This window comes from Anneissia japonica, unplaced genomic scaffold, assembly GCF_011630105.1.
Source record: "Anneissia japonica isolate Jap-2015-1 unplaced genomic scaffold, ASM1163010v1 scaffold287793_len260017_cov185, whole genome shotgun sequence".
Lineage (NCBI taxonomy): Eukaryota > Metazoa > Echinodermata > Crinoidea > Comatulida > Comatulidae > Anneissia > Anneissia japonica.
Genome location: NW_022693789.1, coordinates 63,108 through 78,311, shown reverse-complemented (window position 1 = coordinate 78,311; position 15,204 = coordinate 63,108). Strand labels below are relative to the sequence as shown.

At 34.5% G+C, this 15,204-nt stretch overlaps 1 protein-coding gene across 2 annotated transcripts in view; it reads left to right on the top strand.

The window, feature by feature from the left end:
* The window catches only part of LOC117100936 (catalase-like), a 36,059-nt gene that overhangs the window by 11,712 nt on the left and 9,143 nt on the right, over positions 1-15,204 (top strand). Inside the window, exons 1-6 of one of the 2 annotated variants that reach the window (XM_033240777.1) lie at positions 2,331-2,520; positions 2,614-2,791; positions 6,813-6,923; positions 8,118-8,299; positions 8,857-9,036; positions 11,365-11,475. In XM_033240777.1, coding sequence (XP_033096668.1) covers positions 2,464-2,520; positions 2,614-2,791; positions 6,813-6,923; positions 8,118-8,299; positions 8,857-9,036; positions 11,365-11,475 — 819 coding nt within the window. In that variant the 5' untranslated portion in view covers positions 2,331-2,463. Of the gene's footprint in view, positions 1-2,330; positions 2,521-2,613; positions 2,792-6,812; positions 6,924-8,117; positions 8,300-8,856; positions 9,037-11,364; positions 11,476-15,204 lie in introns of those variants that run through there. The other variant, XM_033240778.1, reaches the window with a different exon arrangement.

Below are 15,204 nucleotides of genomic sequence, written 5' to 3'. Positions count from 1 at the left end.
AAAAATTCATCCTGCTAATCTCAATCGGCCACAATTCATGGCCAACCAGCTAACCACTACCCACCACCACTAATTGCATCTGCTATTCTGCTGTTCTGCATTCTTGTCATGAGCCATTTTCTCTGGAGAATTATTTTTTCCGGGCGCTTATTCATGCAAGTACGGTATGTGGGATAGTTGGTGCGCACATTCATCTCGGATCATGTTTTGATCATTTAAGCTGTTCTTATCCATATTGCTTCTTTGATTTTTCTGTGCTGCCATTCAGTTTCTTTTTCAAGGATCTTGGAGTTTTCCCAGTCAAGGATGTGGTTGTTTTTTTACCATATGATCAGTGATTGCAGATTTGTTGAGTTCTGTTGATGATTGTTTTCTGGATGCTCTTGTTAGGATTCTACTTGTATGGTCAGTTACATCTTTAATGTGTTCTTTTAATCTTGTATTAGGCATCTTCCTTGACTTTTTTCCCAGGACAACTTCGCGGCCCTCCAAACCGTGGCCCATAGATTGCGCAACGTATTATTAAAGAACTATTTTCTTGTTTTGGTCCCTGATTCTGGTTTTGGCATGGCAAGCCCCATATGAACACAATGTTTTGTGGTTGAGGCTTTTCGCTACTAAAAAATTTATTTTCACAATAATAATAATGAATAAAATCTTTTTTTTTTTACAACAGAAGTTTTTTATATTATACATACCATGAAACAAATTTAACTGTAAAATTAAGGAAGCTGAGAACTGGTACACAAATATACAAATTAAAAATGAAAAATAGACAAACAAAAAATAAAACAAGTTGTCCCTCTTCACCAGTGGCGTCACAGGGTTTGTGGGGCCCTGGCAGTGGCTGTTATTGGGGGCCTAAAAAGCAAGGGAAGTGGGCGTTAAATTTGCAAGTGGAGCGAACAAACAGACGCTGCAGGCCAGGGACCATGTAGGGCCACTAGTCGGAGTCCAGGAGGTGAAGGCCCCTGGTGGGGTTGTAAGCTTATGGCATTTATGAACTTTAACTACATTGTCAGAGAACATGGTCTATGAATGATGAAATATTTCAGACAATTTTATGACAAAACCAACATAGATTACATAGGCCAACATTCAGAACGGGTATAGGCTAACAGTAGGCCTATGTACTCTATGTAGGGGTAAGTAAATACAGAGAGTATTTTAGTGAGAAACGTACAAAACCATAAAAAGGAATATGACAGGCCATATCAAAAGACACCACGCTTGTGTCATGCGCGACATCGATCAAGTGTGGTTCGCAAGACAAACCGCAACATAAACAAAAAACTGCAGCAATCTTTTACATGAGCCTTGAGATAATGCGGTTTCTGTATGATGATGCCAAGCCAGTGTATTTTCAATGATTAAAACTGTAGGGGCCACATTGAATGAAACTATGGTATTATAGTTTATATTATATTTTTTTAAACTACAATGTTGGAGCCCCTCTTGCCTGGGGTACCCTGGCCCTCCGCTCCCCTGTCAGCGCCCTAGCGTGATGCCACTGCTTTCGACCCAGGAGTATAAATGGGTACCAAGTGTTTCACTACTCGGTATAAAAAAAAAGGCTGCGTAGAAATTAACTGGCCACACTACCACACTATACCGAGGCTTTGTACAATGGGCTAACAGCTAATTCCACCCATGTTAAATAATGAATACAGTACTACCTTTACCTTAATTTACTACGAAATAAACTGTGGTATATTAAAATTATCATTTGTTAAAATTATCCTATTGTTATTTTTTAAAGTACTTAATTTAGATCGCAATTTCACTTAAAGAAACAACATATATTTCTTATTGATAATTGGCCTTGTGTTACTTTATTTCCTAAGACCTTGGTAATGACAGTATTTCCTGAGTTAATAAATGTTGCATTTGTCCCATGTATGGTTTCGGTACATCATAACAATTATATAACTGTTCATACCTACTGCATTAATAAAATACCATATGTTGCAAATATTTAGCCTGATTTACTTAAGTACTTGTACCAAAATATAGTATAATCTATAGTACTTGAATTGCAGCCTATTATCTCAGTTGTTTGTTAGTGAATGCCAAAATGACTTGTCTTGTGAGGCAAGAGCTTTGAATTATGATTATGAAATAACCAATTGGGATTTACATTACAAGGTCGAGGTGTTGGCTTCCACAATGACCCAGGCTCTCATTGCAATGACATAGCAAAATTTAGATATTAAGTTTTAGTGGTAGAACTGGTTCTATGCATTAAGCATGCATTGTCCTGTACTTTTGATAAGTGTAGAATCAGCCAATCACAGGCCAGTTTAATATGTGCTGGTGTAGATGTATACAGCCCATTGTTGATGTTGTCAACTATTTTCTCAGGCCCTGGGAGTGAAAGGATAGCAGATAGGCGTGTTCTATTTGCTTTTAGTCTTGTGTTGATCACAGGTTTCTCTGGCTATACACTGTCAACAACCAGTCAAAATGGCCTCTAAAGACCATGCAAAATCTCAATTATCAGATTTTAAAGCCCAAATGGAGGTAAGAAATTACAAGCTATATACAGTATTTTAAATGAAAGCTCAGTCTTATTTCCTGTTTCAGTAGATTTAAAGTTGTGTTTATTTACTTCAGGGTAAACCGCAGGAGAATGCCACTGAATCTGCCGGTCGACCAATCGGATTGCACACTGCATCCGAAACTGTTGGTCCTAGGGGACCGATGCTGATGCATGACTTCCAGTATCAGGACATAATGGCTCACTTCAATCAGGAAAGGATTCCTGAAAGAGTGGTCCATGCCAAAGGAGCAGGTAAACAAAATTATGATTTCCTATTAAATCTGAATGACTTAACACAGGCCTGAATCTATGGGTGCGTATGCATCTCCTTCCCCCCCCCCCCCCAATTCGAAAATGTCTAAGTTTTAAAGACAATTGAATGCTCACATAATATAAGTTTTGGTTTCTATTATCGATAGTCCTACTATTTATAATTTCCACGGATTACTTGCACACCCTACTCCCGTTTCCCAATAGCAAGCCTGTATAGGGGTGCTTATTGGGTCATGGTAGTGTATCATAATTTGCTCTGTAAAAGCGTAGTGGCTACTATCAGTACTGACGCCGTGCTGATATGGCACTGCTGCAGTGCGAAAAAAAACTGCAGTTTTCTATCGGTACTGCCACTGTGCCAAAAAGCTGCAGTTTTCTCTCGGCACTGCCACAGTGCGAATAAAGCTGTTTTCTAATGGCATTGCCACATTGCGAAAAAAGCTGAATCTATCGGCACTGCTGCAGTGCCAAAAACTGCAGTTTTCTATCTACATTGCCACAGTCGAAAAGCTGCTATTTAATCGAAATTGATGTTTTGATCGATAGATAAATACATTGTTGTATCAATAATTGATTAGGTCTAGCCTATATTAATATCATTGGTCATACTTATTAGGGCCAAAAATCGTCAACAACAACCGTCAACATATTAACTGGTGTCAACAAACGTCAACATAGGCTTTGGTGTACTAATTACAATCAATTAAAATTATTTTTAATTATTATTATTATCAATATCAATTGAAGATTTCCAGGAGACTCTATTCCGGGAATCTGCTGGAGACTTGGGACTCCTGCGCCCTAAACATGGTCCTTAGATTAATTAACACATTTCAGGGTGGTTTTGTTTTAATTATCATGTGAGGGCGTGTGATGCAGCATGTAAGGTGTTGAATTTTTGATTGCAGGATCGGAAATTTGAGACCAACGCTCGTCACATTGCTTGTTTCCTTAGGCAAGATAATTTACCTACTTTTGCCTCTCTCCAACCAAGAATACAAGTGGGTACCTGGTAGGTTCAAACACATTTGCGCTGATTACTAGCTGCAATATTATGGAATTCTCCCCAGGGTGCTGAGTGTGTTCCATATGTGTTTGATCCAATGACCGGGGTAATAACGTGAAGCGCTTAGAGACTTTATGCATAAAGCGCTATATAAAACCGACATATTATTTTCATGATCATTTTTTATCATTTGTTATATAATCATTATATTTTATACTTATGATACATAGAATTTAATTGTATGCAAATTTTGGTAGTTAGTAGTTAATTATATTATGAAACTATTGAACATGAATGGTAGAGATTGGGCTATCAATTCACCATTACTACTGGAATCTGGTTTAGTACAGCAATGCTATACAGGTAACATGGATAGATGTGATACAGTACTTCTGCGTAGTGTAATTTAATTATTTCTATTGTGGTTAGCTTCTCATTAACATATTTTTTTGGTGTGGTGGGTTGGTTTGGAGATTCTAAATTAGAGCTAGTCATAGTCAGGAGCTACCTTGAAATCATTCATGCCCAGCTAGCTCCCCCAAGGCACCCCAACTCCTTCCAGCGGCTTTGCTACTGTCTGTATGAAGTGTAGAGCATCTGATTTTGATAGAGGCAATGAACATTCTATAATATTATACTAATAATAAATGATAATTATTTATTTTAATTTGGTCTAGGTATAGCTAGTGGCAGCACTAGCATTTACCCGATGGCAGGGCAACATCCCCGACAAGCAGGGCAAGTGTTGTTTTGGTGCATAGCACCATCCGAAGGCCGTAGGGCAGTGACTCCCCGATGGGTGGCTGTAGTACCTCCTAGCCCCTGTAGTGACGCCACTGGGTATATTATCTGAAAGACATGCCATTAGACACAAAAGAAACCAAACAGAGTACACTGTATAAACTAGGTCCAGTCCTCAGCTGTCCCCAAATTACTTAAGGTAGATGAGCTTAGAATATCAACATTGATCAATTGTGTACTAGAATGCAAGGCATTAACATTGATATCTCAGAAATACTATATTATTATTATAGTAGGAAGGTCATTATGACTTGCATATTTTGTTGATCTCTTTCTTGTTTGGTAGGTAGGCCTACTAGTATGCTGGTATCAATAGGCATTCAGTAGAATGCTTATAGTATTCCAATACTGTAAAGCTAATCAGAAGATGGTTGAGTGGTTATCAATTGTTGGCCTTGCTATGAAAAGTGTTCATGACATATAGTAACAACAAAAGCGGATAGATATCAATAGACGCAGAGTAACAACAGCGACCATCATTATCCGATCAGCAACATGTGAACAACAACAAAATACATCTAATAATATATAAATCTCTCCATGGCGTCGTATTCTGATAATGCTATGTATTCATCCCTTGTTCATTATATTCTAATTATTAGTACTCTTCGCCATTCTTTGCTGAAGTATTTGGCAGCCCCAACCAGTGACAATACTTGGAGTAGCGTGGTATTTAGGATTTCGGGTGACCAACAATAATAACAATGATTGTATTATATTATCATTCAGAACAGTACTCGCATTACTGTAATACATTTCAATCAATGTATTGTCTCATAATTTCACTTTCTCTAGTGGAGGAAATACATCTGTAACCTACTGCAATAGTTGTATGTATAATAGAAAGAGAGTTTAATGACACCGTATGGTAGAGTGTTACAATATTTACTACATCTTTTAAAGAGAGTAACTGTATTTCCTTAATAGAATATTTTAGATTATCACCTGATCTTCTTACCATTTAAGCAAAATATCGTTAAACAAGTAAAGTTGGTGATTTTATATTCAAAAAAATGTAAAGTACTCTTTGATATTGTGTGAAAAAGTAATTATATTTATAGTGATTTTTCTTGTTGTGTGAACTTAATCATTACGTGCATGTAAGGCATAGTATTGGTATCCATCTAGTGACGCTCATGGCCCCTCAAATCTGCCAACATTTCCAGTGTAGAATGCTGTCTGGTAGAAGTGTGTTTTTATTTATTTTTTTGCAGGCTTCCAATTGCACCAGGCACTTCATCCCACAAACTTATGTAACCTTGGCATACTTCCAAAAAACACACCCTATTTCATAGTAACAAAAATCTTACTTGATATAGTGATACAGTAAGGACAAATGTAATGTGGATTTAGCTGTGTACGTTCTATCTGGTGCGTATACTGTATATAATTGGAGTTGGGCCAGCAATCTTTCTTGTGAAAAAAAAACTTCACTCCCTTCTTACTGCAGGTCGACTTGGAGCCCAATCACTTAATAATTATGTCAGCTCAGGAGTGGCTCAGTGCCACTTTTTTCAAGTGTAAACAATCAATAAATTTTAAGCCAGCCCAACGTCGACCTAAAGTGTTAGTCCGACTTTAGATCCAGCTGAGTTCTCGCAATGCGAGACCTGAGCCGGCTCATCTTATATCTGAACGTAAACCAAACCAAGGTCGCCTTGGTAGGGGTCAATTATGACATCTCATACCATAATATTTCCCACACAACTCAGCGCAACGGAGGAATTGTGAACGTTCGCAGTGCGACCCTTAGCCGACTTAAAAAAACAAAGCTTTTGGATCCGAAGTTGACAGCTTTAATGATTAGACATAAAGGTCTTTCCTACCCTTTGCATCATCAATACACATTTAACAAATCTGGTCGCCTATGTACCCTAAAAAATGTAAAAATAAAATTCATTCATTCATAACATCTACTGCAGAATGCTGAAATTGACAGATAATTATACTTTCTTGTGCTATATTTTTGTGCACTTATCTTGTAATTTACCTGTTTTTGTCTTTTGTTACAAACCTTTGTATTTACGAATAGTATAAGCATCAGGAAAACAAATTTTACTTGTGAAGTTATCCATAAATGACAATAAAAGAATTTTTTATTTTGCATCTTTCAAAAATTAATCAAATTTACATAAATCATTTAATTTTGTTAATGTTCAGTATATCAATATGAATGTTTATTTTTATTTTTAGGGGCATTTGGATATTTTGAAGTGACACATGACATCACACAATACACCAAGGCATGTGTCTTTGACCACATTGGGAAAAAGACACCAGTTGGAGTGAGATTTTCAACTGTAGGTATGTATTATTACTTCCATATTTACCTTTTCACAAGTATCATACCAACAATTTATATTTTAACAATTCTAGTTTATGATTCGTTAGTATTTTATGGATTTAATTATGCTGGTAGACCAACGATGTTATAAAACTTTTGTATCATCTGTAAAAACAGGTACTAACATTTTGTTGGATATTTTGTCTATTTGGAAGTTTGCCATCATGATACAGCAATATTTTTGGACCTTGGAAATTTCAAAATATTTTTTGAATAATAATTCCTTCTCATCTATTTGTATTTGCATGACCATATTCTACTGTATTTCAGCAGTACTTTATTTTTTACGTTACAGTAGATTACTACCATATGTTCTAACCTAGATCATGCGAACTTTTACTGTATATTTTTTTTTCTGTTTCTATTTTATTTACCTATCAGTTATTATATTACACTGCACTTTGCAGTCACTTTAATATTCTTTATTTTCTTTTTATTGTTACTGTTTGCTATTACTTTTATTTTGTTTTTGTTGATATTGCTTTGCCTTTGTTATTACTAATGTTTTTGGTAGAAGTATTTTATTATTATTATTAATTATTATTATTATTATTATTATTATTATTATTGTTATTGCCCATTTTTATTGTCATTCATATTATTGCATTTATTGTTGTTATTATTATTTTTGTTGGTTATTATTATTATTATTATTATTATTATTATTATTATTATTATTATTATTATTATTATGTTACTAAAATCTACCTTAAGGGGAATTAGACAGTGGAGAAATTAGAAAACAATTTTTTTTAAAAACGATGTTATATATAACACAAAATATATTCCCCTTAAGTCCGACTTAGTGCATATTTTTATTATAAAACAATCATAATACTGTATTATAAATAATATTTCATTATATGTTATGCTTTTAGGGATAGTCAGAAATTTAAGTTTATTTGATCCTCCTTCCTTTTGTTGCATTCTCCCATTTTTGCTTACTCTGATCAATTTTCCTGTAATTTTTTCCCCAAATTTTGTTTACCAAGAAGTGGATTTTCTGTTAATTGTTGTATGTTCAAAAGGAAAAGTCAACTTTGATTTGTTTGGATTTGATAATTGTAAACTATAAAAAGGGAGAAAATTTATTTATAAGAAACAAATATGGCGACTATAGTATGTATTACATTTTGGACATTTTCTGTGTGAAGGTGGAGAGTCAGGTTCGGCTGATACCGCTCGTGATCCACGTGGCTTCGCTGTTAAATTCTACACTCAAGATGGTAACTGGGATCTAGTTGGAAACAACACCCCAATCTTTTTCATCCGCGATCCGATCCTTTTCCCCAGCTTCATTCACACGCAAAAGAGAAACCCAGTCACTCATTTGAAGGTACTGTAATACTGTATTTTGATTTCTTATGATAACACAACAAATAATGATAGTGTTATATTACATTCCCTTGCACAATTATCCACACTATAAATTGGCACAATAGAAAATTGAAATAAACTAAGCAAATAATTAGTACAGTATGCATAGTAATATAAATTTAATTTACATTGAAAAATATGAATTGAATTTAACAAATTTTGTTGAATTCATCTACATAATTTGTTTAAAAGACAAATGAATTTTATATGAGTAAGATAATTACCTGGAAAATCTTGGCAATATCTTGTTTATCCAGATTAAGTATTGACGAAATGCACTCTTTCACATTACACATTTTGCTTTTATAGATTTGTGTATGTTGTGTTAAACCAGTTTTAATAAGTTAATTATATTTTCATTTGTTACATTTTAATTTTTTTTCCCCAGTGTACAGAATATTTTAAAAATTTGTTTTAAATAACATCAAAAACAGCAATTACAACAAACACAGTAGTCAATTAGTATATTGTTTTTTCCTTATCTGTATGTTTCTTCGTTTTTAAACCCTTCTTTAGGACCCTGATATGTTTTGGGATTTCATCAGTCTCCGTCCAGAGACCACTCACCAAGTCAGTTTCCTGTTCTCCGAGCGTGGCACTCCAGATGGTTACCGCCATATGAATGGTTACGGATCACACACGTTCAAGCTTGTGAACAAGGACGGGAAGCCAGTGTATTGCAAGTTCCATTTTAAGGTCAATAATTTTATAATTTCCTTTACAATTCACAGTATTTGATAGTTGTTTTAGAAAGCTGTACCATTGTGGTTAGGATGATTGTTTATTAGTATTAGTTCCTGCCTTAGTATCCTTCAAAAGCCAGAATTTCTTGTCACGAATACAACTTCATTCCATATTCCTCATCAGTGGTTGCCCACAGAATTCATGATTAGTGGTCGTTGAAGTTCCTAGACATAGAGACTAAACCCACATCACAGTGGCACCATGTTTGCAGCTGAAATTTTTTTTGGAATAGGCACCTCTAGATGCCCAAAATTAGCACTCTAATACTGTAAAAATGCTTCTTTCAAAGCAGTGCTTGACAAAATGATTGCTTTCAGAAATATTTTTTTAGGTAGACTTGCTTTTTATTCCAAAATAATAATACATTTATCAGGTAGGATGCAACTGGCAAAGAATATTGTAGTGTGTTAAATAGAATTTTTAGTGTTTTTTTTTTTTATTAGATACTGTAAAACCTTGAGGAAACCGGAGGAAAAAAATGTTTTGATATGTTGTAGAACTGTTTTTTTTAAGATAGAAAAAGTACAGTAGTTTAATCAAAACTGAGCAACGGTGAATGAGATACAGATTTTTGAATATTTAAAAACAGGAGGAAAAAGGTGTACAAATGGTCGGTTATGCTCTTTCCCCCAGAGTCTGACTTTAAAGATGTATTGTCCCATGCTAAATATAAAAAAAAATCATAAAAATATTTTTTTGAAATTAACTTGCCCATTTTTGAAGTAACATAAAAGTTACCCATCAGTTTACAGCGAAAAATGATAGAAACACTTCAAGTCACTGGAAGTGTTGCATTAGTAGGTTTAAGTTGCTTATCTAATAGTTTTAATGTATCAGCTGCATGGTAAGATTTAGCAAATGTGAGATCCATATACAGTACATACATTTACATTATCATGATTAAGTTTCATATTGTTGTTATTAACCCACTCCTCAAGAGAGTCCAAATCTGATTGTAGCGTTGAGATTTGGTTGGTGTAAGTATTTTCAATTATGGTAAGATCATCTACATATTTAAGTTCCAATTTATTAGTATCCATATATAATACAGCATCATTGACTTGGGCTAAGAAGGTGGCAGGACCAAACAGAGTACCCTGCGGCACACCTCCTTGGAGTTGCAGCCAGGAAGACAAAGTATTCTGATACCTCACACATTGAGAACGCTGTGAGTGAAAATTACAAATTCATGGCAAGATTGATGGTCTAGCACCCAAATTAATTAATTTTAGAATTACAATATGATCAACAAGGTCAAAAGCTTTGCTAAAGTCAGTTATTACAATCCTAGAAAGACTTTTGGGATTTTCTGCATGTTCATAGATGTTGTTCAGCAATTTAACAAGATAGTGTGAAGTTGAACGCCCTCTGCGATTACCAAATTGGTTGTCGTCAATTTTTAGGTCCAATATCCTGCAAAAGCCAGTCAATGACAAAAGATTCTGCTATTTTAATGAAGTGATCTGTCAAAGAAACTGGGCGTAGCTTATCCCAAGTGGGCGGATTAGATTTAGGAATAGGGACGACTATAGCTCGTTTCCATTGCTGGGGAACACCTTCACAGAATGATGCATTTAGCACGTCAGTTAAAGGACGGCTAATTTCATAAGCAAACTCTCGTATAATCTTTGCTGGTATACCATCAGGGCCACCAGGTTTCCTAATATTTATTTTAGAAAGTCTATCATAAACAATGCCATTGCCAATAATGCCATTTAAATACACTTCATGATACAGATTGATGTTAGATTGGCCTTATTTATTGCTTTTGTACTACAAATTCACAAAATTTACAGGATTCATTTTGAAAAGAAGTCCCCCTTCTTACTTTGCAAAAGTAGCCTCGAAAAGAAGCCCATCTCGAAATGAAGCCCATCTTGAAAAGAAGCCCATCCAAAGTTTGCAAAAAAAAGAACCCCAGCTCTTCAATTCAAGGTTTTACGGTACTTTGTGACACAGGAAAAATGACATTTTAACCTGGGACAAGTCTGCAAATATTTATCCACCTTATTCTTATTCTTATTGTTGAATGTAGTTTTTAAGTAGTTAGGCAGTTAGTATGTTTGCTTTTCTAACCAATTAACTCCTTAAGCCACTATTAAAAAGTGTTATAATTATAGGCAATCCCATTTTTTTTTTTTCGGCTTGTTGTTGAAAGTACAGAAATTATCTCAAATATTTAATAGCATAGAAGTTACCGTACTCTATCATTTTGTAACCAAAGTAAAATTAATCTGATTGGTGTACATTAAATTTATTTCGTTGTTAAATATTTTGTAGACTGATCAAGGCATCAAGAATTTCACAGCCTCCCAAGCAGCCCAGCTCAGTGCTGATGACCCCGATTATGCCATTCGTGACCTCTACAATGCCATAGCTTCTGGAAATTTCGTAAGTACCATGACATTTCTTATTAATTACGCACTGGTTCTTGTAAATTAATCTCCACTTACAGTAGTAAATCTACTTCAGCTAATCACTCCAGTTATGAAATTTATGGAATACCAAAAGCTTAAAGGAAATTTTTGTAAATAGTGAACTGGTTAGGGAACACTTAGAAACTGTATTCCCACCATCCACCACTTTAAAAATACAGTATATTAAATAAACTTATTCTTATCGAGTCCATGTACTGTACAACACTAAATTTTGCCCAGCCTAGCTGAACACACTTCTTTTTCTTTGGTTATATCTGGTGACATCTGTAATGGTGCAGGCATGCTCAAATATACTACATTGCAAGAGATGTTGTATGGTCTGAGGCTCATTCCCACATTGACAAGTCAGAGGGTGGCCAGAATATCCCCATTTCTGTATAAAACAATACTTTAGAGATGCCTACAATAGTTCTACGTCTACGGAGACTGAGATAATGAAAAAAAATAATATCTCACTAAATTGCTGTTTTTGTTGTTATTTTTAAAAATAAGCACAAAATAATAAATTAAATATTCATTAACATTATTCATTAATTAAAGAGTGTTTATTCCAGCGGTTTAAAAAAGTTGTGTCCCAGGCCTGTCTACCAGGAGATAAATTAAAAACCTACTTATAACCCTCAATGAATGCACTATGGGGATCCAGTGCACACCTTTAGGAAATTCTACAGTTGTCGGCTATTGGACAGCTGTTTCTGTGGTTTTTTGCTGATTATGTAACAGAATTGTACATCAGTGCTATTACATAAGCAAATGGAATTCCTTTATGAGGCATCAGTTTTTTTTGTTTTTGTTTTGGCAAGTTGATTTTCATGGCCAGTTAAAAAGCTTTAATACCTACTCACATGATTAATATTCATTGTGAAACGGCATGACTCAGGCTAAACTTGACCTTAGTTTAAATGCAGAATCACTGTATTGATAAATTTTCTATCAGTATACGTAGTAGTAATTATATTTAACCTATATTCATGGACAGCAGGTCCATACACAGGATTTCCATGATGGGGGTGAAGGAGTGAGCTGGGATGCAAAAATTAACCAACAGGGTAGTTGTTGCTTAGAATTCCCAACAGGGATCAAGGCACATTGCCGGTAGGGTCAAAACTTTGGTATTATAGTGGTTTAAAGCCGTTTAATAAATTTTATAGCAATTTGTATATTTTATCTATATGGAAATACTAATGTCTAATGTTTTTTTTTTGTTTTTTTGTTTTTTTTATAAAATTTTGACTTACAGTATTACTAATAATATTTTCATATAGGACAAAATATTGAATCTGAATCTGTAATTTGTGAAAAGTGCAAGGCTATCTTAACATGATAACAAATTTTGTATAAGTACATTCTCGATTATGTTTAAAATGTTGACCATTTACAGTTTTGGCTGGAGGATGGGGGGTGGGTGTACGCACCCTTCGCACCCCTCTTCTCCCATCCCCCTTGGATATGGTCCTGTATAACACTACTTTAGCTTGAACAAATGATTCTCTTTGTTATCTACAAACAAAAATCTGAAATTCATTTAAGAACATGTTAGTTATGTTTATTCATTGGTTAAACTTGTCTGTTGAAAAATTTCTGCCTGGGTTTCACACCATTAGTTTTTGATCTGACTAAACTTTTTCGTACAGGGTATTAATTGACCAGATTTTTAGGTACAGTAGGAGTTGTCAAAAAGGGTATGAATTGTACAAAATAATCAGAAGCTACTTGGGTACAAATTAACGTGTTTATACCAGTTAGTGTTGTTAATAATTGAACGCATGACATAGAAAGAATTTAAATCAACAGGTGCAGAAACTGTGTCTTATTTCCTGTGACATAAAATTCCAGATGTGACATATATTCCATATAATAAAGCATACAGACCTACATATAGTGAAGTTGTGAGGGTATTAAAATTGATTGACTTCAGTATAGCCATAAGGGATTAAGGGTTCATGTTATAATACTTGTACAGCCCATGTCAAAAGTCAATTGACATATTTGCATGTTGGTGTCTTTCAAATTTGATGTCCAATGCTTAAAGTATGAAGAGTCTACAGTACATTTTAAAGCAACAAAATGTGACTTTGGGAAAATCCTATTCTTTATAACATGTACTGTATTGCATCATTGTGCTGGATTCACAGTCTCTATTATTTCCGTTTGGATTTTGCCTATTGGCACAGAGCTGAGAGCAATATGTTGTGTATATCAAGGAGGGATAACCTTCTAACCTCCTGTTATACCATGTACTCAGTAAAAATTTCCCCTTTTCTGTTATCTTCTTTATTTCCCTTGAAATATAATTTGTGTCCTTGGGCTTATCCACATCGTCGTCTGTTTGCAAGTGGTAAGTCTGCTTAAATTTATGTAAATGATGGAAGACTTAAGCTTGCTCGAGACTGTCAAATTTTCTTTGACAAATAATATGTTGTATGCCCGTATATAGTCATTATGTGCCTATATATAGTCATGATGTCACATGGTCTAATCACTATCCCACCTGTTTATCATTATATTCATACTCGCATTTCGCATTTACATATCATCACCTATCTATATTTATAAAAACTACATGGTCTTCAATATTCTATTCACCGATGATGGGAAATGTTTCCTGAAACATGTCAATTCCGCGACTCAAGTCGCTAGTGCTTTTAATTAAATCCCTAGCTGTTTTATTTTGCATATTATTTATTGTATTTAATTTTTTCTGTAATCCAATCAAAGACTACCCCTGCACCTTACTGAGTTTGTTCAATATTCAATCCCATCCCCTCAACAATAGATGGCCTTGTTGAGGATATTATTTTAAAAGTGAATCCAAATATGTAGTTCAGTGGCCGATTCAAAGTTGGGGGACAACCAGTCTACCCCTTTCTCCTCTCCAAAATGTAAAAAAAAATGGAGAAAAAAGAAATTATATTCAAATTTTACATCTTAGAGTGCCATTTCCAGCCATCTTGAAGTTCCATAATTAACCGTAGCGGGACTGAAGTGGTATCCCCTCCATCTGTCCCCTATTTCAAATTCTTGGACCCACCACTATAGATTGGATTAGTTTTAGGCCCAATAAAAAAAAATATTAGTTTATCACCCCCACGCGCATGTCTTCTGTGGTACTTGAAACAATTTTTTTTTTTTTTTTTAATTTTTTTTTTGAAAAAAAATTTTTTTTTAATTTTATTTATTTATTTTTTTCATTTATTTTATTATATAGTGAGTAGATATTGTTTGCATTATCCAACCAACCCAAGGGTAATATTTGGCTTTAGCAAAATAAAAATTTTTAAAAAAAGCCTCCCTCCCTCATCACATTTCCTGCCCAGATAGGGTGATAAACGAATAATATTTTTTATAGGGCTTTACCAGTTTTATCTGTAGTGTCATAGAAAAAGATTTGTTAAAAACATTTTCTTAGGGATTGTATGTTTTTAGGGTATATTTAACCCTGCACTGATGAAATTCCCCTTCCTCTTCAACATCAGAGGATTTCTGAACACTCTGTTACAGCATAATTTTTTAGGCTACAAATACAAATGAAGGTATTTATCTGATGTCACATGACATTGTTATTGTTGCTTCAACGCAAATAACCTTGTATCAAGTATGTAAAATCAATTATTTTTATGCGGGTGGGTTAAACTGAACTGGTACGGTAGTTAGCATGCATATAGGATTTCATTGCTGTTTT